This window comes from Hypanus sabinus, chromosome 10, assembly GCF_030144855.1.
Source record: "Hypanus sabinus isolate sHypSab1 chromosome 10, sHypSab1.hap1, whole genome shotgun sequence".
Classification (NCBI taxonomy): Eukaryota; Metazoa; Chordata; class Chondrichthyes; order Myliobatiformes; family Dasyatidae; genus Hypanus; species Hypanus sabinus.
Genome location: NC_082715.1, coordinates 130532031 through 130555043, shown reverse-complemented (window position 1 = coordinate 130555043; position 23013 = coordinate 130532031). Strand labels below are relative to the sequence as shown.

General features: G+C 42.5%; 1 protein-coding gene across 5 annotated transcripts in view; it reads left to right on the top strand.

Moving 5' to 3' along the window:
- Window positions 1–23013, top strand: part of si:ch73-242m19.1 (uncharacterized) — a 161408-nt gene that overhangs the window by 89537 nt on the left and 48858 nt on the right. For all 5 annotated transcript variants that reach the window (XM_059982973.1, XM_059982974.1, XM_059982975.1 and 2 more), the window contains 8 exons: window positions 3568–3617; window positions 4557–4733; window positions 8270–8387; window positions 9496–9655; window positions 12349–12487; window positions 16303–16456; window positions 18475–18570; window positions 19393–19557. In XM_059982973.1, coding sequence (XP_059838956.1) covers window positions 3568–3617; window positions 4557–4733; window positions 8270–8387; window positions 9496–9655; window positions 12349–12487; window positions 16303–16456; window positions 18475–18570; window positions 19393–19557 — 1059 coding nt within the window. The remainder of the gene's footprint in view (window positions 1–3567; window positions 3618–4556; window positions 4734–8269; window positions 8388–9495; window positions 9656–12348; window positions 12488–16302; window positions 16457–18474; window positions 18571–19392; window positions 19558–23013) is intronic.

The window sequence follows — 23013 nt, the reverse complement described above, 5'->3', positions numbered from 1 at the left end:
CCTCTCCCTCACTACCCTTTGAGGCTTCTCCAGTTCCACACACCATCCCCTCAATTCCACTAAGTTTGGTACCATCAGCAACTTCAGAAACACAACTGGTCCCCTTTGTTAATCTATTAATAGGGACAGGACCTAAGCATGAATCCCTACCAGTCATAGCCTGTCAGCCAAAGTAATATTAATTCCCACTCTTTGTTCGCCACAATTAATGAATTCCCAATCCATATGAGTAATCTGTCCTCAGTTTTATGTTCTGCAAACTTATTGACCTGAATCCATTCTTTCCAAAGATGAGGGCATTGTCACAAAGGCAAGAAACCATGAGATGTTGGCTAACAGACCTCTTGTCATTATCACTCTGTAGGACATCATGTATTCTTTGCTGGTGCATAAATTCTGATCTTTCGAGGCTTGGGACTACAGGATTTCCAACTAACCAGCACCTGGCCATTTGCAGACTCTTTTGTCATGGGCACCTGTTCCTACACACTTGTCTATCACAGGGCAAAATCTCAATTATTTCTCTTGATGGTCCAACCAAAGTGTTTTGCATTTGTGGCTTTTTGTGGTCTGGAGGAGATCCGTGACAGTGGGTCAGCCAGGCCACACTGAACGATAGCCTTGTTTGGGAAGGACTTCTGGGAAATTAAAGGCATTATTAAAGTAACCACAGAGTTAACTGTATAGAGCATGGGAACAGATTCTTCAACCAACCACATCAATGCCAACCAGTGAGCATCAAAGAATTATTCCCATCTTCCAGCACTTGGCCTGTAGATATGGTTAGAATGTTAGAATTTGGTATTTCCATATCATCATATTTGTCTCACAGATCACCATCTGTGAGCGTTTTAACCAAGTGGATGGTTGATAGTTAAGTCTGTCACTAAATAGCTGTAAAGTCCTGTCTCCCCATTTCCAACCAGCATTGTGACATCCTGATAGGGTCCAGACTTCTTCCCTGCAAAGCCATCTCAGTGCTCTTCCTCCCTCTAGCCTTCTATGCCATCTGTTCCTGCAAGTAGCCCAGCACTTAAGTGCAATTATGAAGAAAGCACAGCAGCGCCTCTACTTCCTTAGGAGTTTGTAAAGACTCAGAATAGCATGTAAAACTTTGAAAAACTTTTAGAGATGTGTGTTGGAGAATATAAACTGGCTGCATCATGGCCTGTCATGGAAACACTGATGCCCTTGAACAGAAAGCCCTACGAAAAGTAGTGGATGTGGCCCAGTCCATCGTGGGTTAAGCCCTCCCCACCATTGAGCATATCTACATCGAGTTGTTGTAGGAAAGCAGCATCTGTCATCAGGGACTCCCACCACCCAGGCCATGCTCTCTTCTCGCGGCTGCCCTCAGGAAGGTATAGGAGCCTCATGATTCACACCACCAGGTTCAGGAACAGTGATTACCCTCGACCATAAAGCTCTTCAACCAAAGGGGATAACTTCATTCAGCTTCACTTGCCCTATCATTGAAATGTTCCCACAACCTATGGGCTCACTTTCAAGGACTCATTATCTCATGTTTTCGATACTTGGTGCTTATTAATTATAATTATTTTTTTCTTTTTATATTTGCACAATTGTCTTCTACATTCTGGTTGAACGCTCAAGTTGGTGCGATCTTCCATTGATTTTACAATGGTTATTATTTCCATTATGGACTTATTGAGTATGCCCACAATAATATAAATCTCAGGATTGTATATAGTGGCATATGTACTTTGATAATAAATTTACTTTGAATTTTGAAAGAGAGAAAGAAAAAAAACTTGATTTAGTGTGTTGGTGAACTGATATATCAAAAGCATTTCTTAAGGGTGATTGAGACAAAATTGCATCAAGTTGAGGCTGAATGACACTGGTGGATTGTCACACAGGGATACATTAAAGGGCACAGAGAGAAGGACAAAGATGGTAGAGTGAAGAGACTGGATTGATATGCAAATCAGAATGGAGATAAATGTGCCAAAGCAGCTTCCCTCCTACTGTGTTTAGACTATTAAATTCTTGACTGTGGCATATTGTTTAGAAATTCATTCATGTAGCACCTTTTTAACTCTATAGAGTTAACAGTGCACTTTACCTGGTGGGTAACAGAATTATTCCCTCTTCAAGACCCCTTCAGTTCATCCTGGAAATTCCGCTAGGCTGAGGTGATGGTCTCCCATTGGATGATGATAATATTCCCCATACGACACTCCTTTTGGAGCAATACCAGAGAAATTAGCCAATGGCCCAGGAGCACCATCCATATAAACATTAAACAGGATTCCCTTACCAGGTGCATTGAAACACCATCCTCAATCATGCCCCATAGGGACTAACTTCCTTTCTCAGCCACCAATCATTCCATCGTTGTAGGTGAACCACAGCTCTGATTCCTTCCAGCCATAACCAATCCCTTCTCTGTCAGTCTGTTGTCTCCTTATATGTCAGCCCAGAGCAATGGGCAGTGCAACTTCTGCTCCCAGAGTGATCGGTGAGGACCTGCAGCCCATGAAGATCCAGAGTATCTCTATGTCCTCTGAGCAGGGTATTTCGTGGTATTTACAATTTCCACAGAAATCGTAAATGCAATTTCTGTAATTGCATTTACAGAAATGCAGTGCTGTAGAGTCAGGTGGTTTCTCAATCTGTGAAAGAAAATTCCTGGTGCTTTCTTTAGCTGAGTAATCAATTCCTATTAAATGGAACCACTTAAACAAAGTACAACCTGTTCACTTATATAGTTGGTTAAGAAGCTGCAGATTATGATTGGATATGACATTCAAAACTCAAATGAATCCCCTACAGTTTCATGAAATCTATTGGTAGCTATTAAAGGGGCCACAGACTGCTACCCAAGCATAACCTATTGTTGCCAACGCCATAATATAGAGATATCAATAAAGATGTTTAACTGCATTAAAGAAAGTTTCTACATGCCTGCAAAAATACTACAATATTTAGAAAATATGCATCAGCTGACGCCATGTGCAATGAGCCTTTGTAATCCGTTATCTATCTTGTCACCTCAGTAACATTATCTCCAAGACTGATATGTTTCACAGGTTTATGTCTGATTAGCATGCGAGTGAAGGTTTTTGGTTGTGGCTTCCCATTCATATCCTTGTGCCGCCTTCTTCTTTGCTAAAGGGATATAGGAATCCTTTGATGATAGATTGCCATTACATACTACCTTTAGAGCAGAGTTTCCCAACCTGGGGTTCATGGAACCCTCGATTAATGTTCTTGGCTCTAAAAATCAATAGAGTCACAGAGGAGTGCAGCATGAAAGCAGGCCATTCAGCCCTGTGAGTCAATACTGACCATCAAACGCACATTTACATCAATGATACACTCATTCCATTTCTCGTTCTCCTGACATTCACTTCGCATTTAATTAGCATCCAGGTGGAAATTGTAATATCATCTCTCCTTTCTCGTTCCATAGATGTTGCCTGACCTGCAGAGTGCTTTCAGTATTGTCTATTTTTCATTCAGATTTCCAGCAGTTCTTTTGATTTCCTTTTTTTTTGCTTAAATAGTACATCTGTGGTTCACAATAGGTGTTTGTTTTCACAGGTGGAAGTGGAGAAAATCAAAAGAGAATTAATTCTCGACTACTGCAGCAAGTAAGGCTATTTCATTTAAAGGTGTGCATGAACAAAACGTACTGATCTTCACCGGTTCTTGCAATGAATTTGGTCATACTTGTAGGAATATGATCAAATGATTGTCATGATGTGCTGTTAATCGTGTTGCATATAGCAGTAGATCATAGCGCATTCAGTAAAATTGTTCTTGTTAATTACTAGTTTAATCCTACTTTATTCCTTATTCAAGTTTGGAATTCTAAATTTTTAAGTTTATCCAGTGCAGAAATGACGGTGATGAAGTTTTCTACCTCCAGTAGATCCAAGCCCCATCTGTCTGATGTTGCTTTGCACTGAATACCAATTTCAGCACAAAGCATTGAGGATTAAGGTAGTATTCCACCTTTGTTCAACCAGGAGCAATGGGTTGTTCAGGTCAGTGATCCCATCAGAAATCTGCCCTCTCCCAATGCTCTGATTTGTCTTTTTCACTCTGTTCCCTGATCCCAATCTAATCTTTGATCGTATTTCCATATCCTTGCCTTCCTTAGTTGAGGCATCAAGTTCTTGAGTCAGGAAGTCACACTGCAGCTATATATACTTATTCAGGCTGTTGTTGGAGCATTGCATTCAGTTCTCATTGCCCCATTATGGAGAGGGTGCAAGAGGTTGAACAAACTTGGGTTGTTTTCTCTGAAGCAGCAGAGGCTCAGGGGTTTATAGAATTATAAGAAGCATAGAGTTTACAGCTGGTATCCTTATCCCTTGGTGGAACTGTGACGTTTAATTCTGAGGTGAGAGGAGGAAAGTTCAAAGGAGATGTGTGAGGCAAGTTTTATTTTACACAGAAAACAATAAATCAATTGAACAAATGTTAGTATTTGCAAAATGATCTTTTACCATGTTCTTTCCATTCCATGATGAAATTGTTTCCTGCAGTCAGCCGTGACTAATATGATTTTGATTTTGGTATTGCAGATTTAATGAGCGCATGTCTCAGTATTCTTTACGCGGTCAGATTATTGCATACTACAGTAGCTTGCTGGGTTTACTGCAAGACTTTCCCGCGGCTGTCAAAACCTACTTCGTGTTGGGCCAACCTCAAGAGAAGAAAGGAGAAAGTGACTCTGAGTTGGGGCTGATGTCGGATCCCAGGTTAGCAGCACACTGAACCTCCAAGTTCTGTTTGCACTGGGCCAAAAAAAAAATCTACATATTTCTGAGAAATTCTTCTTCACATTTTTCTGTATCTGTACATTGGCACAAGTGATCCCTTCTCACAGATGAGATTAGGCAATGAGACTGTCTAATTAATGGAGGATCACAGCCACATGCACACCTATAGCATACTAATATGGGTGAAGTTAAATATTTTTTATTTATTGAGATACACTGCATAACAGGCCCTTACAGCTCTTCAAGCCAAGCCGCCAAGCAATCCTGACCTAATCACAGGACATTTTACAATGACCAATTAGCCAAACATGCTGCCCTGTGGTGTAGTGGCATCCACATCAGACTTCGAGGCGAGTGGTCTTGGGGTTTGAATCTGGCGGGCTTCTTGCACACTTTCCACGCTGGGTTGAGAGTTAAGCTGGCAACTCATCCTTGTAACAAAAAACCAGACAAATGTTGAAGAAGTGGCAAGGTTGCCACCAGATTCGCCACAAGGCGTGGAGAGGAATGACAACAACAATTAACCTCCCAACAATGACCAATTAACCTACCGACTGGTGCGTCTTTGGACTTTGGGTGGAAACTGGAGCACCCGGAGGAAACCCATGTGGTTACAGGGAGAACATACAAACTCCTTATAGACAGCAGTGGGAACTGAAACCGAGTTGCCTGTACTGTAAAGTGTTGTGCTAACCACTACGCTACCATGCCCTAAAAATGCTTTATACTCAATCTACATGAGCATTAGCTTAAGGTTGAGTTCAATACCCACTGGCAACTCCTGCCATGCTGCTGGTACCAAACTGTATCGGTCTCTACCGTTCCTTTGCGTTCATCAGACGAGTGAAGAGGGGCTTGCTACATGGGCAACAGCGTGACCTCCATATCATACTGCCCAGGTTTGTGTATCTAGACAGCTAGGATGCAGCATCCCTGGTCAATTCATTCTGATGGAGGCCTCACTCACGCATATGAACATGTTAATTTTTATTCCTTTTATTCGGTTGTTTGACTTTGTATTCTCCTCACTAGGTTCTTCCAATTATAGACTGTACTTTGACTGCGCCCTCTGTGCGTCACAGCACTGTAACATGTGGGCAAGATTTCCATTCTAAATGGACGTGCTGCAAAATAACCATTTTGCTTGTGATTAGTTGTAGATGGGAAATGAGCTAACTAAGTAGATGAATGTCCTGGAGGCTGCTTCTGGTCTCTGGCTTGTACTGAGGGAGCTGAGTTTATATTTGGCCTCGGTGTTCACAGAACATAAAACAGTACTGCTCAGGAACAGGTCCTTCCACCTACGCAGTTGTATTGAACTAATTAAACTAGTTGTTAAACACCTAACAAAATCAATCCCTTCTGCCCACACAATCTCCACATCATTCCATTCTCTGCACATTCATCTCAGAGCCTCTTAAATTCCTCTATCAAATTTGCCACCACTCCCGCTCCCCACCCCTCCAAATCCTTTCCAGGCACCCACCATTCTTTGTGTGTAAAAAAAACACCAAACTTGTCCCACCCATCTTCTCTGAAACTACCCCCTCTGACACTCTAGTGTTATGCATTTTGACCCTGGATAAAGATACTGGCTGCCTACTCTATCTATGCCTCACAAACCTCTATCAGGTCTCCCCTCAACGTCTTCCAAATTTGCTCAACTTCTCCTCATAGGACATGCCTTCTGATCCAGGCAGCATCCTGGTAAAGCTCATCTGCACCCTCTCCAAAGCCTCCACATCCTTCCTATAACAGACTGACTAAACGAAATGCAATACCCCAGGTACAGTCCAACCAGGCCTCAAGATCCCTCTGAACTGGTAATGGTTTCCCCATTAACTGAACACCAGTGGGTCCCAAACTTTTTTTGGGTTACTGCCCCCTTGGCTCCCAGGCCACGTCCCATCCCCTTTCCCTTCTGGCTATTAAATAAAAACTATAAAGAATTTTGACTTACAATGTACAGTGGAGGAAAATAAGAACTGCAAATTCAAAGCAGTGACAAGTTATTACAAAAATCTGTCAAATCTATTTAAAGTTACAAATAAAATTAATTACAGTAAAAAACAAGTTTCATCAACTCAGTTCAAAGTCCATTTAATATCAAAATACTTACAGTATATGTCACCATATACAGCCCTGAGATTTGTTTTCTTGCGGGCATACCTAGTAAATCCATTAACCACAGTAGAATCAACGAAAGACTGCACACAACAGGGAGGACAACCAGTGTGCAAAAGACAACAAACTGTGCAAATACAAAAGAAAAGAAGACATAATAAAAAAAAATAAACAAGCAATAAGTATCTAGAACATGAGATGAAAAGTCCTTGAAAGTGAGTCCATCGGTTGTGGGAACAGTTCAGTGATGGGGCTAGTGAAGCTGAGTGAACTGGTCTCATCTAGTTCAGGTCTGATGGTTGAGGGGTCATAACTGTTCCCTGTTCCTGAATCTGGTGGTGTGAACCCTGAGGTTTCTGTACCACCTTCCTGCTGGCAGCAGTTTGGGGTCCTAATGAAAGATGCTGCTTTCCTGCAAAAACACTCCATGTAGGTGTGCCCGGTGCTCGGGAGGGCTTCACCTGTGATGGACTGGGCAATATCCACTACTTTTGGTAGGATTTTTCATTCAAAGGCACTGCATTTCCACTTCAGGCTGTGATGCAGCCAGTCAATATGCTTTCCACTACACATCTTTGGATGCCATGCTAAATCTTCAAAAACTTCTAAGGAAGTAGAGGTGCTGCTGTGCTTTCTTTGTAATTGCACTTATGTACTGGACCCAGGACAGACCCTCAGAAATGATAGGCACTTAAAGCTGCTCACCCTCTCCCCCTCCTATCTCCTCCCCACCCCCAAATAAGGACTGGCTCATGGACCAAAAATATCCTCCCCCTGAAGTCAGTAATCAGCTCCTTGATCTTGCTGACATTGAGTGAGAGGTTGTTGTTGTGGCACCACTCAGCCAGATATTCAAGCTAACTCCTATATGCTGATTTGTCACCACCATTGATTCAGCCAGTGACAGTCTCCAGCAGACATAATATCCTGGGCAATGTAACACCACAGCCAAATTTTACAATTACGTTTACGTGGCATGGACACAATCCCTTTGGCCCAACATGTTGACACTGACCATCAAACACCCATTCTAGACCATATTCCCGTCAATCTCACTCCATTACATTAGTGGCAATTTACAGTGGCCAGTTAACCTGCAAACCCGCACGTCTTTGGGACGTGGGTGGAACCAGAGCCCTCAGAGGAAACTAATCTGGCCACAGTGAGAGCTTTGGAACTCCACATAGACAGCACCCAAAGTCAGGATTAAATCCGAGTCGCAGGAATTTTGAGACATCAGTTCTGTAAGCTGCTACCGCTGTGTCACCCAAGTACCTGCAAACTAACATGTTAGTGGACTGCAGTTGCGTATAATTCCACACAGAGTTATATGTACACTGGCGTCTCTGAATTACATCAGCAGTGACAAGTGTTCATTCTTTTAAATTTAGGAAACTCCATCAGCGCCCTCGCAGTTTGTTGTCAACAGATGGAAGAACATTTCTTAATCTCTGGTACATTCCTCATCATTCTGAAGTGCTTATTATGTTTAAAACCCTGGAACAAAAGGTTTGTTTTAGTCTCTTTTATAGTCAACTCCACAGATCTTTAGTACATCTTAGTGATTGTGACCCTATTCTCTGGCATATATGCAAAGGCGGCAGACTGTCTCTAACTACTCTCCTTTCCTCTTTTCTTTTCTTTGTTCCTGGGTTTCTTCTGAAGTAGTTAACTTAGTTGTATGAGACATGGGGGGGGGGTGGGGGGGGGCTAATTTGGAATATTGTGTGCAATTTTGGTCACTTACCTACAGGAAAGATGTAAATAAGGTTGAAAGAGTACAGCGAACATTTATAACAATGTTGCCGGGTCTGGAGGTCCTGAGTTATATGGATAGATTGAATAGCTTATTCCTTGGAATGCAGCAGATTGAGAGGAGATTTGGTAGAGGTATAGAAAGTGATGAGGTGTATAGATGGGGTAAATGCAAGCAGGCTGTTTCCCATTGAGATTGGGTGAGACCAGAACTAGAGGTCATGAATTAAGGGTGAAAGGTGAAAAACTTAAGGGGAACATGAGGGGAAACAACTTCACTGAGAGCGTGGAATGAGCCGCCAGCACAAGTGGTGCATGTGAGCTTCATTTGAACGTTTAAGAGAAGTTTGGATGGTAGGGGTATGAAGGGCTAATGGTCCTGGTGCAGGACATCAGGGAGTAGGTAGTTTAAATGGTTCAGCATGGACTAGATGGGCCGAATGGCATGCTTCTGTGCTGTACTTTTCTATGACTCTGACTCTAAATAGTCCACTACAGTGTTCTCAGTGCTTATCTTTTAGTCTTTGTTTTAAATCTGCTATAAATCTACTAACAAATGCATGGAAACCTGGCTGCAAAGGGGAAGGTTGAAATAAAATCATTTATACTTGGATCAGCATCAGTCTAGAATACCAGCTAAACCGTAGCAGGGAATACAAAGTAATGGCTGTAATACTGCAGTCACAGTCCTGTGATTATGGCTTCATATTTCAATCTAATTAGAGTCTTTCCCTTGATGTGCAGTGCACCAGGTTTGCAGTCCGAGCATCGTTGTTTATGCAGAAATAAAATGCTACATGTCTGATAGTTGAAGCATTTGACATTTTTCTTCTTCTTGACCCTCCCATCCTCTACGCACAAGGTTTGCCGGAGAGCTTTGTACCAAACTCTGGAGATAGTGGCTGCTCTCCATGACATCTTCTCGTACTTGTGCTGTTTCGCACAGCTTGGCAGCTCCCCCAGCATTGTCTCTCAGAAGATGCAGCCACTGGCAGCAGTCTGGGGAGGACTTGAAGGCATTGGTAAGTCACAGAAGACTTGCTGAAGTACTGCTTGGAAGTTGCTCACTCCAACTATTTTGTCAGCAGTGAAGCTGAACTAATCAGTGTTAATGTATGCCCTTCAGTGTAGAAGAGACACTTCATGGTCAACGCGCACAAAATTCTGGAGGATGAAGGGCGGATGATGAAAGGTCTCGGCCCAAAACATCAGCTGTTAACCTCCCTCCATAGATGCTGTCTGACCAGCTGAGTTCCTCCAGCATTTTGTGTGTGTGTGTAACTCCAGACTGTCAGTCTCTCTTGTGTCAGACATTTCAAAGGGCTTCAAAGACCAATACTAGCCTAAACTATTTGGAGAGCTTCCTAGAAAGATCTCAAGACAAGGGGCAGATGACGAGCTCATGGAAAGGCCAAAATATTGGGCCCAGGGCAACACAACTCAATGAGTGATAGAGTGAGTTATGTCCCTAAGGCCATAGTCAAAGGAATAGATTCTGGTGGATTACTGGAGGAGATGAGAGGTAGAAGGGAATAAGTGGAAGAAACACGAGGATGAGAGCTTTAAAACTGAGGCATTGCTTTCTGGCGCCATTGTATGTTGGTAAGCACAAAAGCAATGGCTGAGCAAGACCTTCAGCATGGAGTAATGGCAGCTGAGTACAACGAGCTGAGGATTGAGGAATATGAAGAACCAATTATCTGAATACTTAGAATTGGATATAACAAAGGCAAGGGCAAGGATTTCAGGTGTAAATAAGATGCTGTATGGAATAAGTGGAGGTGCCTGAAGTGCTAAATAATAAACATTTCAGAAAATATTAGAATTGGTATGACAACTATGAGTCTACTTAACATCTACACAGCTCACAGTGGAACAATCTGGTCAGCCCCATTCAGTGCTATACAGATATGGAGATAGTCACATCAGTCATGCTGTCCATCAAGTACTATCTAGGCCAGGGGTTCCCAACCTTTTTTTATCCCATGGACCAATACCATGAAGCAGGTGGAAAAGCCCTGATCTATACTAATCCCAATTCTCAGCATATGGTCTGCGCCCAGGTATGCCTTTATTATTCAGTAATTCTTTCAGGTGCTTCTTCAATGTTGTGAATGTCAGTGCTTTCTGTTGTGCAGTATGGAATGCACTCCCACAAGCACTGAGAATTAAGATTAGTGTGGTCAGCATGGAGGTGGAGGGCTGAAGGGCCTAGCTCCATATTTGCACAGCACAGAATGAAGCTGATGAAGTTGCTCTACTTGTATTCCTCACTATAAACCTATATACCCTCTGCTCTTTTACTGGTCCTGGTGTGGGTTACTTCAATTGTACCTCCTCTCCTCTCCTCTCCGCCTTTGCTCCATGACGATACTAAACTGGGTGGCAGTGTGACATGCGAAGAGGACGTTAGGAGAATACAGGGAGACTTAGATAGGCTAGGTGAGTGGGCAGATACTTGGCAGATGTCATTCAATGTGAATAAATGTGAAGTTATCCACTTTGGAAGCAGGAACAAGAGGGCAGAGTATTGTCTGAACGGTGTAGAGTTAGGTAAAGGAGAAATGCAAAGAGACCTAGGAGTCCTAGTTCACCAGTCAATGAAGGTGAAGGAGCAAGTGCAACAGGCAGTGAAGAGGGCAAATGGAATGTTGGCCTTTGTTACAAGGGGAATTGAATACAAGAGCAAGGATGTCCTTTTGCATTTGTACAGGGCCCTGGTGAGACCACACCTGGAATATTGTGTACAGTTTTGGTCTCCAGGTTTAAGGAAGGACATTCTGGCAGTTGAGGAAGTGCAGCGTAGATTCACTAGGTTGATTCCTGGGATGGCAGGGCTGTCTTACGCAGAGAGATTGGAGAGATTGGGCTTGTACACGCTGGAATTGAGGAGATTGAGAGGGGATCTGATTGAAACGTTTAAGATAATTAAAGGATTTGATAGGATTGAGGCAGGAAATATGTTCCAGATGTTGGGAGAGTCCAGTACCAGAGGGCATGGATTGAGAATAAGAGGTCAGTTATTTAAAACAGAGTTGAGGAAGAGCTTCTTCTCCCAGAGAGTTGTGCAGGTGTGGAATGCACTACCTCGGAAGACGGTGGAGGCCAATTCTCTGGATGCTTTCAAGAAGGAGCTAGATAGATATCTGATGGATAGGGGAATCAAGGGATATGGGGACAAGGCAGGGACTGGGTATTGATAGTGAATGATCAGCCATGATCTCAGAATGGTGGTGCAGACTCGAGGGGCCGAATGGTCTACTTCTGCACCTATTGTCTATTGTCTATTGTCCATGTATTTCCTGGAGGGTGATGGTCACAAACAGGTATTTCAAATTGAGCGAAGACCAAAAATAGCTGATAAAGGTGGTCACACAAACCTCACTCTCACAGGGAGCAGTTGAGGCAAATGGGAAAGTGTACAGAGAGAGGCAGAAAGGAATGATAAACAAGAACAGTTCCTTCTGAATGGGCGACATTCTTGGTTAGTTCACACATGGTAACAGTCTAGACAAACCTCCAGGGCCTGGCCAGGTTTCTCGAAGAGCACTGGGAAGCGAGAGAAGGAATTGGAGGAAATTTACAGGTCAAGTCTAAATGATGTTGACCTACAAGACTGTATGTGGGTCAACATCAAATACTGTTGCTGTACTAAAGATATGTTGATTATCACGTGGTGTCTTTTTCTTTATTGTGCTACCTCCCATTGGGACAGGTTTGGAGCTTCAGGAGATTCAAACTCAGATGGATAACCTTGCTAATCCAAGAGATCCTGCCACAGTGGCAAAGTTTCTTGTTCTCAAGAGGGATGTTATGTTCTTGCAATTTGATGCTGCTGTTCGCCACTCAATCAGGTAATGGATTTCACTACTATTGAGGATGTTCTGCTTTGAATGGGAACTTTATCGGCGATGAGCAAAGTTTGGAGATCTGGCTTCCCAGGTAGACATTTGGAAATGTGACTCCCAATGATGTTTGTAACTTAAGTTTCAGTTGGACACAAGGATGAATATGCTGATTCTTCTCGAACACGTGGGCTACTGAACATGTCCATCAATTTTTATGTGAAGGAAGAGGAATGTTTTGTGCACTTTCTTACCTGATTATTAAGGAATATAACAACAGGTGCATCTTGAGTGTCCAAATTTTACTTGTTTATTATTTATTGAGATACAGTGCGGAATAGATCTTTCCGGCCCTTTGAGCCACACCGCCCAGCAATCACCCAAATTTAATTCAAGCCTAATCACGAGACAATTTACAATGACCGATTAGTCTACCAGTCTTTGGACTGTGGAGGAAATCCACACTGTCATGTGGAAAATGTACAAACTCCTTAAAGGCAACAGCAGGGATTGAACCCCAGCCGCCCGTACTGAAATCCGTTGTGCTAACCACTACTCTACAGTGCCTCCTCAATCCGACGTATTAAACAGGAGAAGTTTTGAACCTATAGGTAACTCTCAGAATGCCCTTGGGGGAGAAAAAAGAAAAAAAAACTAGTGGAGCCAAAAACAAGCTGCTGTGGAACTCAATGGGTCGAGCAGCACCTGTGAAGGAAGAGGGAGTGTTGACAATTCAGATCGAGACCCTGCATCAGCACTTTATGCACACTTGCATTTGCACATCCACATTTCAACGCGATATCCAAAGTATTACATCTGTGTATTTGCCAGCCAGCATATATTGCTAATTCCTCATTATCCTTAATCTGTGTGTGTTGCAACTCTACTTCAGAGGGTAATAAAAGGTTAACCATAATTCCTGGGTCTGCTAAAGATTGGGTCGGTGTTGCCGATTTCTTCCCTGAAGGGTATTAATGAACCAGTTTTGATAGTTTCACAAAAACAACCACAGGTACCTATCCTTATTTCATACTTGTTTAATTACCTGAATTGGATTCACCGGCTGCTCATGGTGGGTTTTATGATCAATAGCCTGTACCTGCAGTTAGTAACAGCTTCAAGCAAATTGAAGCATTCAGGCTGAATAAAACATGTGTTTTCACAAGACAAAACAAGACAAAGGAGCAGAAGTAGGCCATTTGGCCCAACGAGTCTGCTCCGCCACTCCACCAGGAGCTAAACTATTCTCCCATCTAGTTCCAATTTCTGGCTTTTTCCCCATATCCTTTGATACTCTGACTAATTAGATATCTATCAATCTCCTCCTTAAACATCATCAATGTTCGGCCCTCCACAGCTGTATATGGCAACAAAGTCCGTAAATCCATGACCCTCTGGCTAAAAAAATTTCTCCTCATCTCTGTTTTAAATGGGTACCCTCTATTTCTAAGACAGTGGTCTCTTGTCCTGGACTCACCCACCAAGGGAAACAGCCTTTCCACATCTACTCTGTCCAACCCTTTCAATGTTCGAAATGTTTCTATGAGATCCCCTCTCATTCTTCTATACTCTATTGAATACAGTCCAAGAGCCAACAAACGCTCCTCATGTTAGCCCCTGCATTCCAGGAATCACCCTCGTATATCTTCTCTGAACTCTCTCCAACATCAGTACATCCCTTCTAAGATAGGGGGCCCAAAACTGCACACAGTATTCCAAATGAGGTCTCACCAGTGCCCCGTAGAGCCTCATCAACACCTCCTTACTCTTGTACACTATTCCTCTTGAAATGAATGCCAACATAGCATTCGCTTTCCTTACTGCTGATCCAACCTGGTGGTTAATCTTTAGGGTATCCTGCACAAGGACCCCAAGTCCCTTTGCACTTCTGATTTTTGAATTTTCTCCCCATCTAAATAATAATCTGCCTGGTTATTTCTTCTTCCAAAATGTACAACCTTACATTTCTCAACATTGTATCTCATCTGCCCACTCTCCTAATCTGACCAAGTCGCTCTGCAACCTTTCCGTTTCTTCAGCACTTCCTGCTCCTCCACCTATCTTGGTGTCATCCGCAAACTTAGCCACAAAACCATTTAATCCATAATCTAAATCATCGATATACAGTGCAAGAAGAAGCAGCCAGTAAAGTAACCGTGACAATTCATTTCAGGAGACTTAATATTAGCAACGACCCCATCCATCTTTTATTTTTGCTCTTTTTTTTCCCTCCTCCACCTCCCCCCATTCCATCTGCCCATCATCTTTGCCTATCCAATTCATCCAATCACCCCTTATTATGCTCCAAACCAATGCTTCTCAACCTTCTCCTGCCCATTTGTGACTTTCATTTACCTCTGTGGCCCCTCTCTCCATAGTCTCCTTTGTTTGCAAAAGTTTTTTTTGGTCATATACAGTCAATATTTATGTTATAGTTATATATTAAATATAATGTTACTGGTGTATATGAAAAGTAGAACTGTTTCAAAGCTCTGAATAGGATGCTTTAATTATAATTTCTAAAATATTCTTCCAACCAACAATGAGAAAGCACTTAGTGTTGTTACTTTGGGTATCTAGTGAGATCCTTGCAACTGATGTACATTGGTGAGTTTTTGAATATCTGGTTGCAACTTGGTTAAAGTTAATCAAAGATCACCTCTTTTCACAACATCAAGATGGCTATGAGTTTCTGATAGCAGGTGGAGAGCTTGACTAAAACCACATTCAACTAGAACCAATGAAGAAGAACTTTGCCTTCTCCCAGAGCTGTGGGAACTTCTTTTGAATATCACTAACTATCCAGAAATTTAGCTGACTGCATCTGAGTTTTGCCTGAGCTGTTCTAACACTCTGCAGCTCAATAAGACAATCTTGCAATGTGGTGTCCACATAATTCACATTCACCCCAAATGGATCTACCGTCCCATCTGGAATATGCATCTCCAGCAGGACTCTGAACCGAAATTCCATATCAGTGTGCAGTTGTTTCAAATTGTCTAGCTATTCAGTGAGATCATCTTCTTGCAATTCGAGGAGCAGGCTGCCCCTTCAGGGTGTGAACGATGGTTTGTGTGTAGTCAAGAAGAAGCAAAGATAGCAACTGATGTGCTGTTCCCCCATCCCTTGTCCCGAACGAACACACACACACACCTCTGTTTGCTGCCTTATTTGCATCATCTAACATATTTCCCCATTCATTTCATTCAGGGTCCCAATTAAATTACATATATTCATTTATTTTTTATTTATATATTCTAGTAATATTTCATTAAAACAATAAACTTATCGCAGTCCATTCAGAAACTCTTGTAGCCTCCAGTTTCCTGTTTTTTACTTGTGGACCCTACGAAATCCAGCTTGATCCCTTGGGTGACCATTTAGCCCACATTGAGAACCTCTGGTCTAAACCAGCAAGCTTCTCTCTTCACTCTTAATCCTCATAGAGAGTCCTGATTGGAAGCATCAGCTCACACTTCTTCCCTTCACAGTTGCTGGTTGACTGGCAGACTTCTAGCATTTTGCTTTTGTTGGGAATGGGTTTCTTTCTGAAACCGTTGTCGTACTATGATCCTTCTGCATTTTACATGCTACCACTCTGACCAATTGTTTTGGGCAATGCTATTTGTGATAACAACTCAACAACCAGCAGTAGTTGTTAGATTGTGTTCATTTGTGCACCCACAGAGTAGAAAAGTACTTAGTAAAACTGTCCTACCTGACGCGTTTTGCATTGGTGAATGGGACCAATGACGTTAAAAAGTAGTTATTATATCCTACATACCGTTACGGCATAAATATCTACCTCGTTGCTTTTCTACCAGGGAAGCTTTCCTTTCTGCTGGAAACATAGCAGCATTTCAGGCTGTCACAGATGCGATGCATCAAGCACTACCGGTTATGAGTAACTCTGCGGTCAGCAACCTGTACGGTTCATTGCTTCCTCTGCCACAGCCATTGGATGCACGGAATCACCAGGTCAGTGTAAGACTGTGAACTGAAAGGTGTTTTTAAGAACTCCAATCCTCATTGGAGAAATTATTGCTTGAGTTATAACTGTCTATTTGAGATGAATCATTCCTACCGTCCATAAAACTACTCAGACTCTACGTAGCCATCCCTCTGTTCAGCTCAACTGATCATTATCCTTCACAAATGTGTGTTCCCATCCTTCCATATTCTGCTCTTTGAATGTATTCTTCTGCTCCTTTTCCTTATGTTCCTGTTTGCATTCACAAATTGATTTTTACAATTTAGTGCCTAACTCAGTGTTTCCCATCTATTGAATAGTGAGGTCAGCTGAGAAGATCATCGGGGTCTCTCTTCCCGCTATTACAGACATTAACACCACACACTGCATCCGCAAAGGAAACAGCATTATGAAGGACCCCATGCACCCCTCATACAAACTCTTCTCCCTCCTGCCGTCTAGGAAAAGGCTCTGAAGCATTCAGGCTCTCACAACCTGACTATGTAACAGTTTCTTCCCCCAGGCTATCAGACTCCTCAATACCCGAAGCCTGGACTGACACCTTGCCCTATTGTCTTGTTTATTATTGTAGTGCCTGCACTGTTTTGTGCACTTTATGCAGTCCTGGGTAGGTCTGTAGTCTAGTGTTTTTTCTGTGTGTTGTTTTTTACATAGCTGAGTCTAGTTTTTGTACTGTGTCATGTAACACCATGGTCCTGAAAAAACGTTGTCTCATTTTTACTGTGTACTGTACCGGCAGTTATGGTCAAAATGACAATAAAAAGTGACTTAACTTGACTTGAGCTGGAAGTGCAGGTCTTTAGGTCTAAAAGGGGTTTTAGGCTTAGGGAAATGAGAGGCATAGAGGGATGTGAAACAGAACGAGAATTTTTAAATCATTAATTTTAGTCGCTTGTGATCTGTGAGTCATCTCAAATGTGAGGCTGAATGATACAGTGAAGAATGTGTCGGCAATTTGGAGATTAGCTCAAGTTTATGGAGGGTGCAATCTTGGAATCCGACTGGAGAGGACACTGGACAAGCGACAGAGAGCAGCGTCTCTACTTTCTGCGAAGGCTGAGGGAAGTCCATCTCCCGCCCCCCCCCCCCCCCCCATCCTCATCACATTCTACAGGGCTTGTATTGAGAGCATCCTGAGCAGCTGCATCACTGCCTGGTACTGGAATTGCACCATCTCAGATCGCAAGACCCTGCAGTGGATAGTGAGGTCAACTGAGAAGATCACTGGGATCTCCCTTCCCGCTACACAGACATTTACACCACACGCTGCATCCACAAAGCTAACAGCATTGTGAAGGACCCCACACACCCCTCACACAAACTCTTCTCCCTCCTCCCATCTGGCAAAAGGAACCGAAGCATTCAGGCTCTCACGACCAGACTATGCAACAGTTTCTTCCCCCAAGCCATCAAACTCCTCAATACTCAGAGTCTAGACTGACATCTACATCATTTATTATTATATTGTAATTTGCTCTCTATTGTGCCGATTATCTTGTTTATTAATTATTGTACTGCCCTGCACTGTTTTGTGCACTTTATGTAGTCCTGTGCAGGTTTGTAGACTAGTGCAGTTTTTATGTTGTTTTACATAGTCTAGTGTAAGCCTTGTGCTGTCTCACGTAGTCTAGTGTAGTTCTGTGTTGTTTCATGTAGCACCAGGGTCCTGGAGGAATGTTTTTTCATCTTTACTGTGTACTGTACCAGCAGTTTATAGTCAAAATGACAATGACTTGAGATTCTGAATTGTAAGAATGGTGAAAGACACATTGGTATCTTCATTGTGGAGGCTGACAGCCAAGAGTGAGGATCTAGTACTTTATAATTAAAATGATAGCATTAAATGCTCTTTCCGCAGAATTATTGAAATTCTAACACCAAAACCTTCTCTCCACAGAAGGTGCGCTTACTGTTTTTTATTCCAGATTGTTGGTATTTACAATGTTTTGTCCTTCATGCCTCAATTACGGTTTATTTCTTGATCCGATGTTTTATTCTGTTCTAGTCCCTTGCACTGTTTCCCTGGAGAGCTTTCCTAGCTAGGGAAGGATTCCTACCAGGAATGATCAGCAACCTTCAAAGCATAGAGCAGAATATGCAGGTAGGAATGTCAATAAAGTGCATGTTAGCATAAATTGTACATCGTACATACAGTACTGTGCTAAAGTCTAGGGCACATATATCAGGCTAGGGTGCCTCAGATGTTTGCACAGTAGTGTAGTAATTTTATGTGCTGCTCTGTACTGCTGCCACAAAGAAAACTAACTTTCCTGTCATACATGAGTGATGATAGACCTGATTCTGATTATGGGTCTCTGTTGTGGACTGAGAGCAGGGAGAGGGGGATCAGGGCTGGGAAAAGGGAGAGAAGAGGAAGCGGGAAGCACAAGAGAGACATTCTGCAATGATCAATAAACCAGTTGTTTGGAATTGAATGACCTTGCCTTGTTTAGGGCTGGGTGTGCCTGCATCCGCTCCACCCTGTTCCTTCTCTGTCCTCTGTCCCACACTCCTCCCATGGCACTCTGCCCTTGCCATTCCTAACATCCTTTTAGGAATTTTAAAATTGGTACTCCGCTCCACGTTGACAAATACAGTACTGTGCAAAAGTACTGGGCACCCCAGCTCTCTCTCTATATAGATATATACACACACACACACACCCCTAAGACTTTTGCACAATACTGTTTACAATACAGAAACCAACACTTTGGCATAGTTCATTGTAGTGTTTTTATATAGTTGACATTAGAAGGTCATTAACAGCCGGTGCAATTAGTGCTGTTGGTGTGAGGTGACACTGATACAGAAAACTCATGTTTGCAAATAAAATAAACTAGTTGATCTTCATGGTTGCCTGCAGAATGGCGCCTAAATTTGGGCAGATGTTTCTTGATATTCTTGCTGTTGCTCTCTGATCCAGATGTGCTTGTGCATGCTAAGTGATCGCGATCTGAACGTAGCCAATGGCGAACTTCTTGGCGTCTCTCTGCTAATGGAAGATGTGGTTCAGAGTGGAAGCGAAGGATTTCTGTTTCCAGAGAAGGATGTGGCCACATGTGATGAGACAGAAGCCAAAGCTGAGGAGGTAAAAAAAAAATCAGTAAATATATTCTCTAACTGTAGCATCTTATCAAACAGGTTAATCACTGATCACGTTTGGACCAGTATAAACTAACCTGCCCAAAGAAACTGACAAGTTTGCTTCAAACAAACTGAGCAACCAGAAATATCAGCCAACTTTATTTCAAAGGTTGCCGGGCCTTCCCGCTCCTTTCCACTGGACACTGCGCCTAGGAAATCTAGTTCCTGAATGGCCTGCTGCAGACTTTTAGAAAGAGTTGAAATTTATTCAAGTAGAGTAAGTAAATAATAAATTTGAATATTCTATGAAACAGTCCGCACAACGCCACGGTAGTGTAGCATGATGTTATTACAGCTCAGGGAGTTCTGCAGTTCAGAGTTCAATTCCGGTGCTGTTCTGTAAGGAGTCTGCACTTCCTCCCCAAGGAATGCATGCGTTTTCTCTGGATCTTCCGGTTTCCTCCAACAGTCCAAAGAGGTACTGGGTTGGTTCATTGGTAAATTGTCCCACGATTTGGTTGGTGTTCATTGGGTTTGTTGGAGGTTGCTGGGGGCAGCCTTGGCTCAAAGGGCTGTAAGTGTCTTCTCCACACTATATCACAAAATAAATAATAAATAGGTAATTAAAAGTGTTAACATTTATTGAATAAAAAATATAGCTCCACTCACATTTTTCATAATGGCTGGTGTAAAGTTGAGGGGTCAGATCTGAAGTTAAGGCTGCCTCTCAGTCCTGTCCAACTATTCCTGGACTCAGTGGTGGGTCACCTGCAACAGACATTCACCAAGTTTCTATACTTGATACTGTGGTGTGCAGTCTGACATGCTTTTTGGAACAAGCCAGCATCGCTCAAAGAATTGTTAGTTGGCCACTTGCATAATCTAGCCCAAAATTAAAACAATGATCAGAAATAGAAGCTCTTCAACCTTGCCGTGTTATCCAATAAGGTAAGGGCTTATTCATTCTTGGCCCAATGCACTTCTCTAGTTTACCTGCACTGAACTTTCTTTGTAGCTACAACACTATGTTATGCATTCTACTTTCTTCTTGCTAACTCAGTGTGTGTCCTGGGTGGCATGTCCTGCCTGGATGTCACGCAGACAAAGTTTTTCCGCTGTATCTTGGTACCTATGACAATAAACCAGTACCAAGACTTTCTCACGATTGTCAGAGTTGAAAGATCTGTCAACCTCTGACATAAAAATATATTCAATGACTGTCTCTTTGGCTTTCTGGGTAGGGGATTCCAAAGAGTCATGACAGCCTGAGACAAGACATTTCTCATCATTTCCATTGTGAAACTATGTCCTAGGGCTCTAAATAGGCCCACTAGGGGAATCATTGTCTTGGCATTAACTCCATCAGCTCTGCTCTGTGCTCGAGATCACCTTTCATCCTTTTAAATTCAAGTGGGTAAAGGCTCAATCTGCTCAACACACTTTTTCAATATTAACCTCTCCATTCTAGGAATCAACTGAATGAACCTTCTCTTCACCGCTGCCATTGCTGGTACCTCCCTCTTAAATATGGAGACCAAAAGCTGAACACTGAGTGCAGGCTTACCAATATCCTGTAAAGCTGCATCAAAAGTATCCCATTTTATGCGCCATACTTTTCCAATGAAAACCGTTATTACTCTTCCTAATTATTTGTCAGAGCTGCACATTAACTGTTTAGATTTCATTCACTAGAACGCTGTGACCCCTGTGAGCTTTGTCATTGTATAGTCAGACCCCATTTAAATGATAATTTCATTTCAGGTGCTTCCTTCCAAATTTGACAACATTATACTTTCCAACATTATCCTCCTTCAGTCAACTTGGAACCCACTCACTTAAACCTACTACTTTCCTCTAGAAGCTCTTCGTGTCCTTCCAACTTGTTAACGTGCCCATTCTATAGAGAACGTAGAACACTACAGCACAGTACAGGCCCTTCAGCCAACAATGACCTGACAACCTACACTAAGATCAGTCTAACCCTTCCCTCCTAGACAGACATATATTTTTTCAATCATCTGTGCTTCATATATCTCCCTAGTGTATCTGCCTCTACCACCATCCCTGGCAGGCCATTCTACACACCCACCACTTTCTATTTTTAAAAAAACTTACCTTTGACATATCCCCCCACCTACACTTTCCTCCAATCGCCTTGTAATTATGACCCCTTGTATCAGCTATTTCTGCTCTGGGAAAAAGAGTCTCCAGCTATCCACTTGATCCATACCTCTCATCTTGTACACTTCTATCAAGTCACCTCTCAATATCCTGTACTCCAAAGAGGAAAGCTCTAGCTCACTCACCCTGTTCTCGTAAGACATGACCTCTTGTCCAGCCAGCATCTTGGTAAATCTGCTCTGCAGGCTCGCTAAGACTTTCACTTCCTCCCTAAAAAAACAAGGTGGCCTGAACTGAATACAATATTCCAAGTGTGTTCTAGCCAGGGTTTTATAGAGCTCCAACATTACCTCACAGCTCCTGAAATCAAACCCCTACTAATGAAGGCCAACACACTGTGCACCTTTTTAACAACCCAATCAACTTGCATCCTTTGAGGGACCAATGGATGTGGATCCCAAGATCCCTCTGTTCCTCCACATTCCTCAGAATCTTGTCATTAACCCTGTATTCTGCCTTCAAATTCAACCTTCCAAAGTGAATGACTATGTGTTTTTCCAGTCGAACTCCAGCTGCCTCTTCTCAGTCCAACTCTGTATCCAGTCAACATCCTGTTGTAATGTATGGCAATGTTCTACACTATCCACTACACCCTCAACTTTTGTGTCATCTGCAAAATTACTAACCCACCCTTCCTCACCTAAGTCATTTATAGAAATCACGAAGAGCAAGGGTCCCACATCAGATCATACTGTAACACTGCTAGTCACCAATCTCTCAGGCAGAATATGCTCCATCTATTACAGCACTCTGCCTTCTTCAGGCAAATCAATTCTGAATCCACAGAGCCAAGTTTCCCTGGATCGCATGCCTCCTGACTTTCAAAATGAACCTACCTTGGGGTACGTTATCAAACTTCTTACTAAAACTCGTATACGAGGTGTGATTGATAAGTTTGTGGCCTAAGGTAGAAGGAGTCGGTTTTAGAAAACCTAGCACATTTATTTTTCAACATAGCCCCCTCCTACATTTACACACTTAGTCCAGCGGTCGTAGAGCATACGGATCTTGGACCTCCGGAAAGTGTCCACAGATAGGTGATTGATAAGTTTGTGGCCTGAGGTAGAAAGAGAAGAGTTATACAGCTCTCATTACATGCAGGTCAACTCTTTGAGTGATTATGCAGAAAGCTTGAAATTAATAACTTATCAGGGGTGATTGATAAGTTTGTGGCCTAAGGTAGAAGGAGTTGAGTTCTTAACTTCAAACTTTCTGCATAATCACTCAGAGTTGAACTGCATGTGCCTGTAATGAGAGCTGTATAACTCATCTCCTTCCA